Below are 18,100 nucleotides of genomic sequence, written 5' to 3'. Positions count from 1 at the left end.
GTACCTCGTGCCTTAGAGTGCCCACCTCTGGTGGCTCTTTGGAGCAGCCCTCTCAGTCCGGCAGGGGGTGGCGGAAACTTTGGAAGCTCCATGATAGTCTCATCAGGGAGCTGGAAATCAATGGCTTCAGCAGAAGGAACCATAGTATCCTTCGCAACAGTAACGGTATCGATATCAGAAGAAAATATCAGAACATGCTCAGCATAAGAAGTGGGCTTTACACCTGCAGTAGTAGTTTCAACCTCAATAGAAGGAAACTTGAGAACGCTATAGGAAAAATCATCAGCGGTATTCTTTGGATCATCTGAAGCTTGATCAAATTGTCTTTTGGCAACTAAAGTCTGAGGTGCCACCTGGCCGAAAGCCACAGCAGGCTGCTTCTCAAGAGAAGCACCATGCGCCACTAACGCATCAGATTCTGAAGCCGCTCTTCGAGAGGTAGGCGGAGTCTTGCGTTTACTCCCAACAGTGGGGGATGAGGGCTCAGCTTAAGCACGGCTGGAACCCGCACGGTGAGTAGCCGTCACAGTGCCAAAGACAGCCCGCAACTCAGCCGGAGCTAGTCGCACCTCATTCTTTAGGGAACCAGTATACACCTCCAGTGTGTTAAAAAGCTCTGGGGGATTATCAAGAGTAGCAGTCAAGGGATCCCTCCCATTTTCAGCCAGCCGAAGAATGCGCCAGTCCAGCTTGTTATAATCTGAAGAGGGGAAACAAGAAGACAAAATAATATAAGGACCAAGTAAAATAAGGAAAAAGAAGAAAGGAAAGAAAGGAAGGCAAAAAACTCACCAGCCTCATGCGTATATCATAAATGCATGGTAGAGAGCTGCTCGTTGCCCACAATGTATATAAAGTTGGGCAGCTAGATCTTGGAAAACTTCGAATCACCAGTCCCCGCTCCCTGTAGAGCATCAAAGGCCTATGTCTCACGGCCAGACTCGGAGGGGGATACGATAACCCCAGCCATGTTGGTACGAATCTCCCTGAAATTGCACAGCACAGCAAAAGTAGAGGGCACCTTCACCCTGAAAAAGTTGCTAGTCCAATCCCTGAAGCGACCAAGCTTTGGGAAGGATAAAACTCTGCCTTCCTTGGGAACAACATAGTACCATCAAGACTCATTCCCAAAAGCAGACCTCTTCAGGCTTATTAAAGACTTGAATAGGTGCAGGGACTCAGGATATCTTCGAAACCGCAGGAACCATAGCAGGTAGATCAAAGTTTGAAGAGAAGTTGGATGTAGCAAAGATATACAAATATTAAAGGCAAGAAACACCTTCTCCAGAGTAAAGTCAAGGGGAAACCTCATACCCAAATCCAATTGGGAAGCAAACACAGCAATATGACCAACAGGGGGAGCGGACAGCTTCACACCATCAGCGGGCAGGACCAACTCATAGCCCTCACCAAAACCATAAAACTTCTGCCCGACAGAAGCAAGGTTCAACCTCTTGGCGTCCTTACGCCAACTGGAGTCCAACATGCAGTTCTTGGGTCCATAGCACTTTTCATCCAGGAAGAACTCAGTCTTGCCTTCCTCTAAGGGTTTCGCAACATAAGTGGGCTGATAGTCGTAAAAAGAGTTATCACCAGGTGATTAAGTCATCCTGCTTGAAGGGACACCGGGAGAAAGAGATGGGGATGAAGTCTCAGCACTGCCAACCCGTACTACATAATGGTCAAACCGATTCATATCAGCCATGTTATCAAGCCAAGCTAAACTATTTAGGGGCTAAACATTGGTAATGGAGCTAACAAGAGACACGTCAAGGAGATTAGCCTTGACAGCGTCATCTAACATCTTATGGCGCATTGCGCGCAGCCTTAAACGGGTGAGGTGGGACAAAGGAATCCCATCCTTAATAAGCACCCACTCGCAGTAAGGATCAAAGAAGTCAGGACGAGGCTCCCATCAGAAAGGGTGAAAAGCACTGTCCTCAACAAGACGACTACTGCCAGACCCAGATGTAGCAGTGGGAGTCGCAGCAGTACCCATCCTGCTCGTAGTGGGGGGACAATCAGGGGGCATAACCATTTGTATAGGTTTGGAGGAAGAAGAAAGAGAAACAGGAGGAGTGTGCGCATACGCTCACCTTAAGAAGAGGATCGAGAAGAAGAATTCGACTTAGTGGCCACTTGAGGCTCACTTTTGTTCTGACTATCTGAAGCGTCAGACATTGTGAAATCTACAAAGACAAAAAGAGCGCAGGAAGGAAGAAGAACGCAATAAGGCATCGAAAATTGAAAATCAGTTTATGGAGAAAAGATCAAATGGAGAAATGAAAAGAGGGAATCAAGAGTGCAATTACAGCAACAACAAAAAAGGGGTAAAAATCGGACAATGATATCACATGCTGAAAGAGGGTGCTGCTGAGGACGGTGCTTCTGACGATGGTGCTTCTAGCTCTCATTCACATCATGACTAGCTTCCTTATTTTATTGCTTTTCCTTGCACTTGTATCTCTTTATTTTCATTTAGACTTGTATTTGAAGCAACATCAATGAAAAAACAAATTGCTATGGCTAACTTATGTATACTTGTATTTATTGTTATGTTTGACGCCCTTTGGGGCGGTCGAGCCCCTTAGGGGCGATATATGTTTGGTGCCCCTTTGGGCTAATGAGCCCCTTTTATGGGCGATGATGTGCCTGACGCCCCTTAGGGCTAGTGAGCCCCTTGGATAGGCGATGATGTGTCTCACGCCACTTAGGGCTAATAACCCCCTTGGATGGGCGATGATGTGTCTTACGCCCCTTAGGTCTAATGAGCCCCTTGGATGGGCTATGATGTGTGTGACACCCCTTAGGGCTAATGAGCCCCTTAGATGGGTGATGATGTGTCTTACACCCCTTATGGTTAATGAGCCCGTTCTAGATAGGCGATAATGGAAAACTTTGATGCATGTCGGCACATCCAGTACTTGTAGCTTAGTGATAAAATGGAAATTTCAAATGGAAAATGTGAAATTTGCTATTTGATTACTATTTTGGCAACAAATACACTTACTCTTTGTGCAAACGCCTTACAATGATGAAATGGTCACATAGTTTCTATATATGGTACCCATGCCCCCATTACATCATGTAAGAGTTGAAAATAAACTAAATTGAACACTGAAAAATATGAATTTAAATATAAAACCTTCTGAGGTTCTCTGCGTTCCATGGCCTTTCTAAGGCTTTGTCTTCAGGAGATTCTTGGCGAAAGGTTCCTTTTGCAACTTGTTCTGTGACTTTGTAGGGTCCTTCCCAGTTGGGCGATAACCTCCCTAGCTTGGGCTTGCGGCATGTGGCCTCTATATTGCGTAGAACCCAATCTCCCACTCCGATCTGCTTCTCCTTGATTCTCTTATTAAAGTGACAAGTCATTTTCTGTTTTTGTGCGATTGATCTGAGTAGAACGTTGCCCCTTATTTCAAGCAATAGATCTAAATTTATGATTTTTTTTTTGCTTCATTCACCTCATAATTGTAGAATGTGACTCTAGGCGATGGAATCCCTACCTCATTTGGTAGCACAGCCTCGCTGCCATAAACAAGGGTGAACGGGGTAATGCCCGTTGCGTCTTTCGGAGTTGTTCGAGATGACCATAGAACACCTAGTAGGTCATCAACCCAAGAGCGCTTAACCCCCTCCAGCATAGTTTGTAGGCCATGGAGTATGATTTTGTTCGCTGCCTCGGCTAGGCCATTCGCTTGGGGATGAGATACAACACTAAAGTTTGTGTGTATTCCAAACCTCTTGCAATACTCAACAGTTGGCCGACTATAGAATTGTCTCCCATTAACAGACACAAGACTTCTAGGCACACAAAACCTTGTGATGATGTTGCGCCATATGAACTTTTGAATTTGCTTATCATTGATTGAGGTTAAGGGTTCGACCTCGATCCACTTAGTGAAGTAGTCTATAGTGACCATGAGGAATCTTCTTTGCCCCGAAGCTGCTGGGAACGGTCCAAGCAATTCCAAGCCCCACTTGTCAAATGGTAGGGTGGCGATGATTGTTTGCAACGACCTCGAGGGGAGCCTTTGCACATTGGCGAACTTCTGACACTTGTCTGATAGGGAAAAGATAGGTCATTAAACTACTACCATAATCAAATTAATCATTTATAATACCTAACCTTACACCAAACTAGTTAGTGGCAAGTAAAGGGTCGAACCACTAAGGAAGCACACTAATTCAACATCAATAATCACTAATGCGAGAGTAAAAAGGGGATTGTTTTTTTTTTTTTTTTTTTTTGTTTTGTTGAGTAAGAATACTAAAACTACAAATAAGCAAGAAAATGATGATTTAAATCATCGAAAAAAGACGCTAGGGATACGGGGGTGTCAAATATGATTAGAAAGAGGGGAATAATAATGGTTATCATGAAACACATGCCAAAGAACACAAGATTCTACCTAAACAATTCATTCTCATGCAATAGTCTAGGCAAATCAATGAAAGAGGTCTAAACTAATAAGGATTATTCTCATGCATCCTATTAGTTACAATCAAATCAAGAGAATAAAGAAACACAATCCATGAAAACTCCACTTTAATAGCTCATTTTCATGCAATCATTGAAATGGAGATGATCTTAATCTAGTTCAAATCACTTTCATGCATTTAAACTAGAAAACATCAAATAGAGTGCAACAATAATCTCAAGCTATTAAAAATCATGTCTTTCATCAATTTATGGCATAAGTTCAATCCACCCATCATCATTCATCCAATATCAACTCATATCTTCCACCCCCTTCCCCTAGCTAAAAGAATAGCCTAGAGAAGAGAGATTAAACATAATATCAAAACTAGAAAAAAACTCAAGAAACTCAAAACAAAACATGATTAAAAACAATGAAATCAATAACAACTAGATGAACTAATAAGATTAACAAAAATAAGCAAAAATAAATGCAAATAAATAAAGCTAAAGGAAAGGATTAGAGATTACTAAAGAAGGGATTAATGAAAGATGAGAACTTGAATTCTTGCTTGATTGAATATTAAACTTGAGCAAAGTTGAATACTTGGAAGAAAATTGAGCAAAAATCTACTTTCTCTCTCTAAAAATTATCTAATCTAACCCTAAGAGAGAGAAGCTCTCCAAAACTAATCTAAAAAATGGTTGTTAAAAGTTAAGAGAGTATTAACCCCAGAAGGGGTATCTATAATACAAAGAAAAATAAAAGACAAATAAAAAGAAAACTAACTAAACTAATTAAATGACAAAACTAAGAATAAAAAGGAAGTAAAGAAAAAAGAAATTAAAAAGCGGAAAAACAAAAAATCCTACCTAAAACAATCAGACCCCCAATTCCCTTTTCTCGTGGTTGCTCTGATTTGCATCATCCATTCCATCGCACGCATCTTCACCCTTCATCGACATCAATCAGCAAAATCCTCATCAAGCATAACTAAATCGCGGCCGTCCGATTTTTAATAAAATCACGTGAGAAGCTCGTGATTGAACCCACATTTGCGCGCCCGCGAAGACGTCGCGCAGTGGCTACTGCCTCGAATCTGAATTTGGACTCCATTTGTGCGCTTTCTGACAGGGATGCGAGGCCGCGAATAGCTTCAATCAAATTGGACCTTAATTGAGGTTCGATTGTTTGTAAATGGTGAAGAGTGCTGGCCGGAAATCACTACTGTGCTGGCGGCTTTAATTGGTGGCTAACGGTGGCTGTTAATTCGGTGGTTGCTCTGTTACAGGTTTTTGGTGAGTGTTTGACGGTGGATGGGACTCGAATTAGTGGCAAAAGAGTGGTTGTGGAGCTACGGGGTGAAGCAGGGGGCTGTTGTGGAGTGTGTGGCGACGCTGCGGTTATTTGACGGTGGTTAATTGTTGTTGTTTGTTGGGGAATTGGGAGCAATTTGGTTGGTGTGCGTGGTGAATTCGAGGGCTAATGGTGGTTGTTGGCGGTTTTGGCGGTGGCATGAGGGGGAAGAAGGTGGTAATTGGTGGTTGGAGATGTTGGGGTTTGGTTTGCGTGGGGAGCGTTGCTGCTGGGAACGGCTTTAATTGGTGGCTGACGGTGGTTCTTGGTGTGGGGGTTGCGTGAGAAGGAGAGTTGGTGCAGGAGAGTTGGCTGCGGTTGCTGTTGGTGTTCTTGGGCTGATGCGATTGTGATTGCTGGTGGTTGTTGTGGGGTTGCGTGAGGTGGATGAAATGGATGATCTGATGGTGTTGTGTTCGTTGTTGTTGTTGTTGTTGCTATTATTGTTGTTGGGTGGATGTGGTTGAGATGGTGGTGCGCTGTGGGTTAAGGAGATGGGGCAGGGGAGGTGAAGAGGAGTGTGTGGTGTAGGTTTAGGTTATGGTGGAGTGTAGGATAAGGGGATAGCAGCTAGGACAGCTTGGAGCATGTTGTTTGACTCAATTCTCGGACCTTGAACTCGATCGACCAAGGACCCGAAAATACCTACAACCAAAAACAACACGAGGGGATTATCAAAAGATAAAATAAAATAAAATAAAATAAGATAAATAAAGTAAAATAAAATAAGATAAATAAAGTAAAATAAAATGCTAAAACTAAAGAAATAAAAAAATTAAATGAAATAAAAAAATAATAAAACAAACTAGAAACTAAAAGAAAATAAATAAAACGAGAGAAGTGGGAAATTATTAACTAAAACTACAAAAATAAACTAAAAACTATTAAAAACTACAAAAATACTCAAAATAAAGATAAAAGACAAGAATAAGCAAATAAAAGAAATAAAGGACAAAATGAGCAAAATTATTGGAAAATAATCCGGAAAACGACTCAATAAACACCCTAAAAGTTACATAAAAGTCACTTATCAAACTCCCCCAAGCTAACCTTTTGCTCGTCCTCGAGCAAATTAACATGAAACACGGGAGAAGGAGAGTGAATAATTAACGCAAAGCTAAGACACTAAAGGAGATAAGAATGTACACTAAATCACTTTCGTAGGAATCACGGTCAATTTTAGCAACTAAAGACAAGCCCTTTAAACCCCTGGATCGCCCTAGAGGACGAGTATGCTCTCGTGAGGGTTTCCTAAGAGCTTAACCCACAACTCTAGACAAAAACCAAGGCAAAACAAAAAGAAAAATAAAAGCAAAAACAAAAAACATACACAACCATGACCAACATAACATAGCAAGGTTTAGGAAAACCAATCAAGCTCAAAGGCGGAAAATACTCCATTTGGACTCAAAAAGAAGAGACATGCACCAAAGAATACTCACCTTTCTCAATACAATGAGGGAAAACACGTTCTAAGATGCTCATGGTTGAAAGATACAAACCTAATCTAAACATAGAGAACTAGAGAGTTCATTCTCCGCCCTAGCCCCATCTAAGACGGTCCATGTTCTCTCCACTAGCTTCAAATCACCCCCTAGTTAGCTCCTCGTGATTCCACGAAGGAACCGAAAAAAGATTCAATTTGTGGAATTAGTGGGTCATCCCAACATCTCAACTATGCATACTCTCTCCATAGGGTTGAAATCTATCTCCCTCCATTGGAATTTGACCTCACCCCTCTAAAGTCTAAGGGTCTTAACTAGGGTTGTAACATAAGTCAAAGGGTTAAGGCGGGGTAAAAATTTGAAAATTTTGGTGATATTTCCTAAGTGAAGCAAAAGGGTGTTCAAACCTATAAAACAAACTCAAGAAATCACCAAAAAAAATACCAATAATGCCATCTCCCCCAAGCTTACTCAACACCAACATTTCATAAAAAAGAAAACGAAGTATCGCACCCCCCAAGCTTGAACGAAGCATTGTCCTCAATGCTTAACTTAGGGAAGAAAACAAAACCTAACCCTTTTTTTTTTTTTTGAAACTTTTATTTGATGTCCTTGCCTTATTTAACTAAGGACGTCTTTTCTGGGATGCATTTGCTTTATTACACACAATATATACAATTTCTTTTCTTGCTTTGTACAAAGAGCATGATACTTTCTCATTTTCATTACAACACAAAACAAACTCTCAAACCGAAATGCTTCACAAACTAAGGGTTAGGGAAACAAAAGGTCATAAGGCTTGTAATGTGGCTCATAATAAAGAAATGGAATAGGCTCAAAGGGTTGGCAAGAGGAACAAATGCAAAATAAAAACAAAATATGTAACAAAACAAAAAGAAGATAAAGAAAAATGAGAAAAGGGTGCCCTTTTCCTCTCCTAGAGCTGCTTGGTCACGATCTTGGGAGTTAGAGGACAACACAAGGATTAAGATATGCATAATCAAGAATCCTAAACGCCGCTCAACAAAATTGATGGAGGCTTGAACAATTTAAACCTCACAAGGGATGGGAAGTAAGCAAATACTAACTAAAGAGCTTCATATCCACTATAGAGAGCAACACCATCTTACCACTATCTCGTGAACTAAGGGTTCAAATGTCCTCAATAGTTCTTAACCTTGCTACCTTAGATTAAAATTTGTCTATCTCAACCACAAGCACTCTCAAACCATGTAGGCCATCAACAATTAAGAAGAAAAACATTCTTTGTCACATTATCAAAGCAATCAATTCCATATGCATGAGAGAATTCCAAAACAAATTCATTTCATCTTGCCATAGCCATGTTTGCCACAAAAAAATGGAAAACAAAACAAAAGAAAGAGGAAGAAATCAAAAAGGTTCGCAAACGAGGCATATAATCCAAATAAGTCCCAATCGTCAAACAATTGATCGTTCGATAACAACATCAACGATCCCAGTTTCCATAGAACTAATGCAAACAACCTTGAACCATTTAACTTCTTCCTAAACTAATCCTAAGCTAAGCACTCAAATAAAAACTAAAAGAGTAAAAATAAGAAAGGTATCACCGGGAGGTTGGCTTAAAAGAATTAAGGAGCATAAAATAGAGTTCACCAAATGTCACTCCACTCCAAACTTCCAAAAAGCAACCTACATGGCAAGACAAGACACAAAAGAAAACATTAAAAGAGATCAAAGAAATTAAACAAAAAGAAAAAGAAAGGAGGGGGAGAAAAAGGGTTAGAAAACCTCCGGGTTGCCTCCCGGGAAGCGCTTGTTTATGATCTCTAGCTTGACCCTTCACCTCATTCAAGGTGGATTAAAGAACATCACCCTCATCAACTTGAGGATTGAACCATAGATGCCCCCAAGATTAAAAACTAGAACTCCTTGAGGTCTCACATCACCACAAGGAAAAGGAGGGAATGAATCAAGAGCCAATGGTGGCTCATCTTTTCTCTTTCTCTTCTTCTTGTTGATTCTTCTTCTTTTTTCACTCTTCTTTCTTTTCCTTCTAGAAGGGGGATCGAGCTTGGAATCCTCAATATTAGCAAGGGCAACCTCACCTTCCTTAAGAGAGCCTTCAAACAAAGCAGAAACTTCAAGGAAGTCATCATACCTCATTGTCACCTTATCATCACGTGGAGGTAAGCTCTCATTAGCCATCATATCATCGACCACATCAAATCTACATAAGCTCACTTCCATAGGGCTCTTCAAAACGACATTCTCAACTAGCCTACAAGGAAAGGGAACCGGGCCTTCAAACTTGTTTGGTTCACTAAAATCAAACGGCTCCTCATTTTGTTCTTGAAACTTCTTCTCAACCACATCATCTACAACCTTGTCCTCCTTTCAAGTTTTGGGTTGATAAGTATGTGAAGGTTTAGTAGATGATTGTAAGGGGAGTTTTGTGGTTAAATGGAGAGAAGAATTTTTGGCTAGTTGGGAATCAACAACTTCATTGTAAGATTAGATTTCTCGGAATTGTTGAGTGATAATTTGACGTTGTTGAAGAATTTGGGTTTGTGTGTGGTTGGGTGGGGATTTTTCTTCAAACGCTTGAGGACATAGGTCATGATTTTGATCTTGAGAGTTCTCTACTTGGTTGGAAAAGTAGGAAAAGTTTTGGGTTGGTGGATTGAAGAGAGGTCCATCTTGGGGGTAGGAGTTTTCTTGCCTTGGAGGTTGTTGAAGTTGTTGGGATTGAACTTGGGTTACAAACTCTTCTTCCCTCAAAGCCAAAGCCTCACCTTGCTTGGGATTGAACTCTCTACAATACGATGCATCATGATCCGTCCCACCACAACAAGCACATGAGAAATCAATGATTTGTGAAGGTTTTGAACACAAACCAACACTTGAGTTCAACTTGGAAAGACCTTCATTCAAGAGCTCAACTATGTGCTTAAGTTGGCCGACTTTCTGCAACTCATAAAGATCTCCTTGCTTCCCTTGGGACCTTCTTTGGCCTCCCCAAGAATAGCTAGTAGCCACTTCTTCAATTGTAGCTTCAACTTGGCTTTAAGGGATATTAATCAATTGGCCACCGGCACCCGCATCTAGATTGGTCCTTGACATTAGCTCCAAGCCATCATAAAAGAATCTCATGAGCAAATTACGGTTGAATTCATGATGAGGACATGCTCTAATCAAATCCTTAAACCTTTCCCATGCTTCCCCAAGAGTTTCATCCAATTCTTGCTCAAAGGAAGCTATCTTCCTCCTCATTTTTGCGATTTGCTCATCGGAAATGAACCTCTTGAGAAAGGCCTTCGCAACTTCCTTCCATGTGGTGAGATAGTTGGGCTTCAAAAATTTGAGCCATTTCTTTGCTCTTCCGGTGAGAGATTGCCGAAAGAGATGCATACGAATGTAATCTTGCCTCACTTCATTTGTTTGCATCATTGCACATAACTCAAGGAATCGTTCCAAATGCTCAATGGGGTCTTCACTTACGCCTCCAGAAAATTGCTCAATTTGCACCATCCTAGCATATTGTGGATGGATTGTGAAATTAGTCTCGGTGGTCGGGAGAAGTATACCACTCGTGAGCTCATAGATTCCCGGATTTCAAAACTCCCTAAAAAGAAGGTCATCCTCTTGTCTTGCCATATCTCTCTTTGAATACAACTAAGCTAAGCACACGATTAGCAATGACAAGTAGAATTAAGCAAGCAAAATAAAAGAAAGGAAAGCAAATAAAATTAATCTAACAATAGCAAAAATAAATGTTAAACAAGCCGCTTCCCCGGCAACGGCGCCAAAATTTGATAGGGATAACATAGGTCGTTAAGCTACTACCCTAATCAAATTAATCATTTATAATACCTAAACTTACACCAAACTAGTTAGTGGCAAGTAAAGGGTCAAACCACTAAGGAAGCACACTAATTCAACATCAATAACCACTAATGCGAGAGTAAAAAGGGGATTGTGTTTTTTTTTTTTGGTTTTGTTGAGTAAGTACACTAAAACTACAAATAAGCAAGAAAATGATGGTTTAAATCATCGGAAAAAGACGCTAGGGATACGGGGGTGTCAAATATGATTAGAAAGAGGGGAATAATAATGGTTATCATGAAACACATGCCAAAGAACACGAGATTCTACCTAAACAATTCATTCTCATGCAATAGTCTAGGCAAATCAATGAAAGAGGTCTACACTAATAAGGATCATTCTCATGCATCCTATTAGTTACAATCAAATTAAGATAATAAAGAAACACAATCCATAAAACTCCACTTTAATAACTCATTTTCATGCAATCATTAAAATGGAGATGATCTTAATCTAGTTCAAATCACTTTCATGCATTTAAACTAGAAAACATCAAATAGAGTGCAACAATAATCTCAAGCTATTAAAAATCATGTCTTTCATCAATTTATGGCATAAGTTCAATCCAACCATCATCATTCATCCAATATCAACTCATATCTTCCACCCCTTTCCCCTAGATAAAAGATTAGCCTAGAGAAGACAGATTAAACATAATATCAAAACTAGAAACAAACTCAAGAAACTCAAAACAAAACATGATTAAAAACAATGAAATCAATAACAACTAGATGAACTAATAAGATTAACAAAAATAAGCAATAATAAATGCAAATAAATAAAGCTAAAGGAAATGATTAGAGATTACTAAAAAAGGGATTAATGAAAGATGAGAACTTGAATTCTTGCTTGATTGAAGATTAAATTTAAGCAAAGTTGAATACTTGGAAGAAAATTGAGAAAAAATCTAATTTCTCTCTCTAAAAATTATCTAATCTAACCCTAAGAGAGAGAAGCTCTCCTAAACTAATCTAAAAAATGGTTGTTAAAAGTTAAGAGAGTATTAACCCCAAAAGGGGTATTTATAATACAAGGAAAATAAAAGACAAATAAAAAGAAAACTAACTAAACTAATTAAATGACAAAACTAAGAATAAAAAGGAAGGAAAGGAAAAAGAAATTAAAAAGGGGAAAAACAAAAAAATCCCACCAAAAAAAATCAGACCCCCAATTCCCATTTCTCGTGGTTGCTCTGATTCGCATCATCCATTCCATCGCACGCATCTTCACCCTTCATCGACATCAATCAGAAAAATCCTCATCAAGCATAACTAAATCGCGGCCGTCCGATTTTCAATAAAATCACGTGAGAAGCTCGTGATTGAACCCACATTTGCGCGCCCGCAAAGACGTCGCGTAGAGGCTACTGCCTCGAATCTGAATTTGGACTCCATTTGCGCGCTTTCTGACAGGGATGCGAGGCCGCGAATAGCTTCAATCAATTTGGACCTTAATTGAGGTTCGATTGTTTGCAAATGGTGAAGAGTGCTGGCCGGAAATCGCTGCTGTGCGGGCGGCTTTAATTGGTGGCTGGCGGTGGCTGTTAATTCGGTGGCTGCTCTGTTACAGGTTGTTGGTGAGTGTGTGACGGTGGATGGGACTCGAATTAGTGGCAAAATAGTGGCTGTGGAGCTATAGGGTGAAGCAGGGGGCTGTTGTGGAGTGTGTGGCGACGCTGCGGTTATTTGACCGGTGTTAATTATTGTTGTTTATTGGGGAATTGGGAGCAATTTGGCTGGTGTGCGTGGTGTATTCGGGGGCTAATGGTGGTTGTTGGTGGTATTGGCGGTGGCCTGAGGGGGCAGAAGGTGGTAATTGGTGGTTGGAGATGTTGGGGTTTTGTTTGCGTGGGCAGCGTTGCTGCTGGGAACGGCTTTAATTGGTGGCTGACGGTGGTTCTGGGTGTGGGGGTTGCGTGAGAAGGAGAGTTGGAGCAGGGGAGTTGGCTGCGGTTGCTGTTGGTGTTGGTGTTGTTGGGCTGATGCGGTTGTGATTTTCTGGTGGTTGTTGTGGGGTTGCGCGAGGTGGATGAAATGGGTGAGCTGATGGTGTTGTGTTCGTTGTTGTTGTTGTTAATTCTGTTGGGTGGATGTGGTTGAGATGGTGGTGCGCTGTGGGTTAAGGAGATGGAGCAGGGGAGGTGAAGAGGAGTGTGTGGTGTAGGTTTAGGTGATGGTGGAGTGTAGGATAAGGGGATAGCAGCTAGGACAGCTTGGAGCATGTTGTTTGACTCAATTCTCAGACCTTGAACTCGATCGACCAAGGACCCGAAAATATCTACAACCAAAAACAACACGAGGGGATTATCAAAAGATAAAATAAAATAAAATAAGATAAATAAAATAAAATAAAATAAGATAAATAAAATGCTAAAACTAAAGAAATAATAAAATTAAATGAAATAAAAAAAATAATAAAATAAAACAAACTAGAAACTAAAAGAAAATAAATAAAACGAGAGAAGTGGGAAATTATTAACTAAAACTACAAAAATAAACTAAAAACTATTAAAAACTACAAAAATACTCAAAATAAAGATAAAAGACGAGAATAAGCAAATAAAAGAAATAAAGGACAAAATGAGCAAAATTATTGGAAAATAAGCCGGAAAACGACTCAATAAACACCCTAAAAGTTACATAAAAGTCACTTATCATTGTCGCACCTTTGCACTAGCTTGGTTGCATCTTCCCTTAGGGTAGGCCAATAAAACCCTGACCTTAGTGCTTTGCCTGCTATGCATCGAGCCCCTTGATGACTTCCACAAGCTCCTTGGTGTATTTTTCATAGCACGTAATCTCCATCTTCTAGGGTTATGCACTTGAGGAGGGGATGAGTGTACGACTTCTTAATTGTTTCCGCCTCCTTAGGATCTTCTGGAAGTTTGTTGTCTTGTAGGTACTGCACTATTGGGTCCATCCAAGTATTAGACCCGGTCCAAGTAGTTAACTGCTAGTGCGTTGATGTTTGGCTGCTTGAGAACTTCCCATATTATAGAGCGGGGGCCGAGCCCCTGGGCGGAACTAGACATTCGTGCAAGAGCGTCATCCTGTTGGTTATATGCCCTTGGAAGATGCTTGATCTGAAATTCGGACAAGGATGAAGCAGTTTTTTGACCTTTTTGAGATACATGCGCATGCTATCTTCCTTAGCTTCAAATTCCCCTTGGACCTGACTGACGATCAATTGGGAGTCCGAAAAGGCATGAACTGCCATGGCTCCAGCCACCTGGCACAACTCTAGTCCCAAGATAAGGGCTTCATATTCCTCCTCATTGTTTGAGGCATTGAAGTCGAACTTGACTGCGTACTCAAACTTTTCGCTATTGGGTGACATGATCAAAATTCCGGCCCTGCTCCCTTCCTTGGAGAAGAAGTCGTCAACATAAAATTTCCATGGTTTGGATCCATCATCATCAGGGCGATGAATGCATTCAGCGATGAAGTCTGCTAGGGCTTGTGCTTTAATTTCCCTTCTAGGCTCATATTTCAGACCAAAATCAGCAAGTTGGTCTACCCAATCCGTGAATCTGCTCGAGTGGTTTCTCCCTTCGATGGCTTTCTTGATAGGATGGTTAGTCAAAACTTTAATGGGGTGAGACTGAAAGTATGGCTTTAACTTCCGGCTTGCCATGACTAGGCGAACACAAACTTCACAATTTGGGAATACTTTGATTCTGCTCCTCTGTAGGCATGGCTGACGAAATATAACAGGTGTTGCATCCTATCTCTTTCAGCAACTAACACGGCATTGGAAGAGTATTCTGATATAGCCAAATACAAGAACAATGTCTCCCTTGGCCAAGGAGAAACCAACTTGGGAAGAGAGGCCAAGTGCTCTTTTAACTGTTGGAAAGAGATCTCAGCTGGTGCATCCCATTGGGATACTTTTCTCTTGAGGGTGTTGAAAAAAGATAAGCTCTTGTCTGCCGGCTTCGAAAGAAATATGCCTAAGGCGGCTATGCACCCGCCGACTTCGAAAGAAATCTGCCTAAGGCGGTTATGCACCCAGTTAGACTCTGTACCTCTTTTACACTTCTCGAGGAATGCATGTCTATGATGGCTCAAATTTTATCGGGGTTAGCTTCAATGCCCCTTTCATCGACAAGGAAGCCAAGGCATTTGCCGCCTTTGACTCCAAACACACACTTCTTGGGATTCAGCTTCATCCCATATTTTCTCAATGTCGCAAGCGTTTCGACCAAGTCTGTGACATGGTCTATCTCGTGGCGACTCTTTACTATCATGTCATAAACCTAAGCTTCGACGTTTCTCCCTAATTGCCCTTCGAAGATTTTGTTGATGAATCTCTGATATGTGGCTCCTGTATTTTTTAGGTCGAAAGGCATAGCTTTGTAGCAGTATACTCTATTGGGGTTTGGTAAGTCCAACTTACCGCGGAAACAATCTCGACCCAAAGAACCACTCGCAATTAATAAAACCATAAAGCATAACAAATAAACATAAAAGGATAAAATCGGAATTAACCTTTGACACGCGCTTCGCCCTCAAAGTCGGGCTCTTACTTGAAATCTTTAGCCCCGCTCACACGAGAGCCTCCAACGAAAGTCCACCCGCAAAAACTACTAGCGACTTTAAGGCCCGTTACCTCGAGGTTAGCGAGGTCCGACCAAAACCCGAGTATTACGTGAGTTTAAGAATTTTTGCTAATGCAATGCTCTATTGAACTCTTACTCAAACACTCTTCCCAAAAACCCAAGATGGGTATTTATAGGCAAGAGGGAGAGTGGGAATTTCTATCCCATCAATGTGGGAGTCATGAAATTCCACAATTTATTTTAAAGCTAAATTAAAATAAATAAGCAAACTAATAATAAATCTACAAGTGGCACTATCGTATGTAAAGGGTGGTGAGGACCACATGGAGAGTAGGGGACCATACTTGCTCCCCACTCGATGCTCTCCTTGTGCCACATGTCCCTCAACCCACTTGCTTTCCATATACTCCCACTTGCTCCCCTAGTACACGGCCTATGGCCCAGCAACAGCCCGCCTACTGCCCAGCCCGTGCGTGCGCTGCTAGCTGCTACTAGCACGGACGACTTGCGGCAGCTAGCTGCTGCTAGCACGCATGCTTGCGGCTGCTAGCTGTGGTGCGCTAGCACGCACCAGCCGGCCGTGCATGGCTTGGCTTGATGCGCTTGCTAGCCACCTATGCTAGGACATTTTTGCCCCTAGCACTCGGATGCTCAGGGCACTCCGATGCTAGGGGTATTTTGGAAAATATTGGCGATTTATGATTATTTGCGCGTCTCGTCATTTATTATTTCTGACTCAACTTCTGACGCTCGGTTTCGATGCTCTAAGCTCGAATTTTCGACGTCTAAATATTTAATACTCGGGCGACGAATTAATTTCTTCTGAATTAATTTCTTCCGAATTAATTCGTCGAGTCGGTTCGTTTACTTCTAAGGGTGTGACCCGAAGGGTTCAGTCAAGAATAAGCTATAATATTAATTATGCATTAATATTACTGATCGGAAGCGGCCTCCACCTAGGCATTCCGATCACTTGACCTTACTGAATATATTAGCTTTCTAATAATTCTGAACCCACTAACGGGATAGTACACTTGTTCGAAGGACACCATTCCTTTCAATCTCCCACTTGTCCTTCCGGACAAGTGCGCATTTAGTGTACAACCTTTTTCCTATGTCGCTTAATGTCTCTTCATGAACTATAAGGTAAGATTATTTTGTCATTTTTATTACGTCCAGAAGTGTTTCTCGATTTCGAGTCCGACTGTCAATAAACAGATGATTTCTAAAATCCATTCAAGCACGGCCATGCATTTTCACAGTCTCGCTCTACGAGAGGCCTTGTATACAACAAAGACATCTTCCCTATTTTAGTAGAGGGACATTCCCAGTCTTGTAATGTAGCTCCTCTTACTGAGAGAACCTAGCCGCCCGAGTGTTGCCGTTATAATCCCCTATTACGGCAGACGTTTGACAACATCAAACAAGAGAACTCACAATACTCATGGTCGAGGAAATAGGTTCCAATAGCCATAATGAGAAGTATACTTATGACGATTTTTAATCTCTTAAAGTATTCTCATAGGTCGATCCAGTATGGTTCTAAACCAATACCTGTGGAAATGATCCATGACAATCATGTCCTTGTAGCACATGAAACGGTGCTATAAATTAAACTACACACTAATCTCAACTGGTCATTAATCGTCCATCGTTTAAATGACCTCGATTAGGGATAATTTTCGATTATAATATTCAACGTTCACTTAATAGGAGTTTCCTTACCAAGACTGGTCTTGATACCCTATTTTAAATATTCCAAGAATCGAATGGACTCATTATTTAATTCTAAACCACAATTAAATAGCAAACGGAGTGATAAAAATTGCATGAAATTTCAAATTACTCCAAAACATGAATGGTTCATCTTATGATAAATTGTTTTTCCGAATGTTTTAAGAGTATCACTCTTTATAAAACATCTATAGAAATCACACCCATATCTAATATGCTTGATTTCTTTCATGCAATTGTGAATGTTGTCGTTCACTTATTGCATAGGTTTAGTTATAACTACTTTGCTAATCTTAGCATCTTCATTACTGATCACTTTCATAATAAGATGATAAAATTTGAGAGTGTCATGGATTATATGTGATTTAGGATTTATTTTCCAAGCGATGGCTCCCACTCATTTTCATGTGAGACCTTCAACTTGACAACCTACAATCATTAACGTTTAGCAACGAACTTTCCATAGAACATCTTCTTTATTATCGCCATTAAGGCAACAATATTCTCAACACATATTTTAGTAGACTTCCTGATGATGCTTTTCTTGGGTTTCACTCCTAACGGCTCACAATGATTTGGGATACCCTAATCACTTGTGATCATGGAAATTTTCCTTAAATTCCTGCACATTACACATGGATCCATGTCCATGTTACCATTCTCAAGCAACGACTCATTTTAAGTTCGTGCTTATAAACAGCTTCCTTGTTAAGGATCTA

The 18,100-nt window shown here is 40.7% G+C and overlaps 1 protein-coding gene and 1 non-coding gene across 2 annotated transcripts; one reads left to right on the top strand and one right to left on the bottom strand.

Annotated features, from left to right (window-relative positions):
* Positions 1-10,373: 10,373 nt before the first annotated feature.
* On the top strand, positions 10,374-10,480 carry LOC145637694 (small nucleolar RNA R71). Its single transcript, XR_014114432.1, has one exon. It is a non-coding gene; the product is annotated as a small nucleolar RNA R71 (small nucleolar RNA).
* A 3,535-nt stretch (positions 10,481-14,015) lies between these two features.
* Positions 14,016-14,722, bottom strand: LOC145636933 (uncharacterized). Its single transcript, XM_081688466.1, has 2 exons — positions 14,270-14,722; positions 14,016-14,171 (listed from the first exon to the last, which is right to left on the bottom strand). The coding sequence occupies exons 1-2, from the start codon at positions 14,720-14,722 to the stop codon at positions 14,016-14,018; spliced, it is 609 nt and encodes a 202-aa protein (XP_081544592.1).
* Between the last annotated feature and the right edge of the window lie 3,378 nt (positions 14,723-18,100).

The sequence above is a fragment of the Chenopodium album genome, chromosome 6 (assembly GCF_948465745.1).
Source record: "Chenopodium album chromosome 6, dcCheAlbu1.1, whole genome shotgun sequence".
NCBI classification, from domain to species: Eukaryota; Viridiplantae; Streptophyta; class Magnoliopsida; order Caryophyllales; family Amaranthaceae; genus Chenopodium; species Chenopodium album.
The sequence above is the reverse complement of the archived record's forward strand: the minus strand, read 5'-3'. Positions and strand labels throughout refer to the sequence as shown.

Coding starts and splice junctions, on each gene's coding strand:
- LOC145636933 (XM_081688466.1), bottom strand. CDS start 14,722: ATGGCAAGCCGGAAGTTAAAGCCATACTTTCAGTCTCACCCCATTAAA. Junction 14,172..14,269: donor TTTCGGACTCCCAATTGATC/GTCAGTCAGGTC, acceptor TCCGAATTTCAG/ATCAAGCATCTTCCAAGGGC.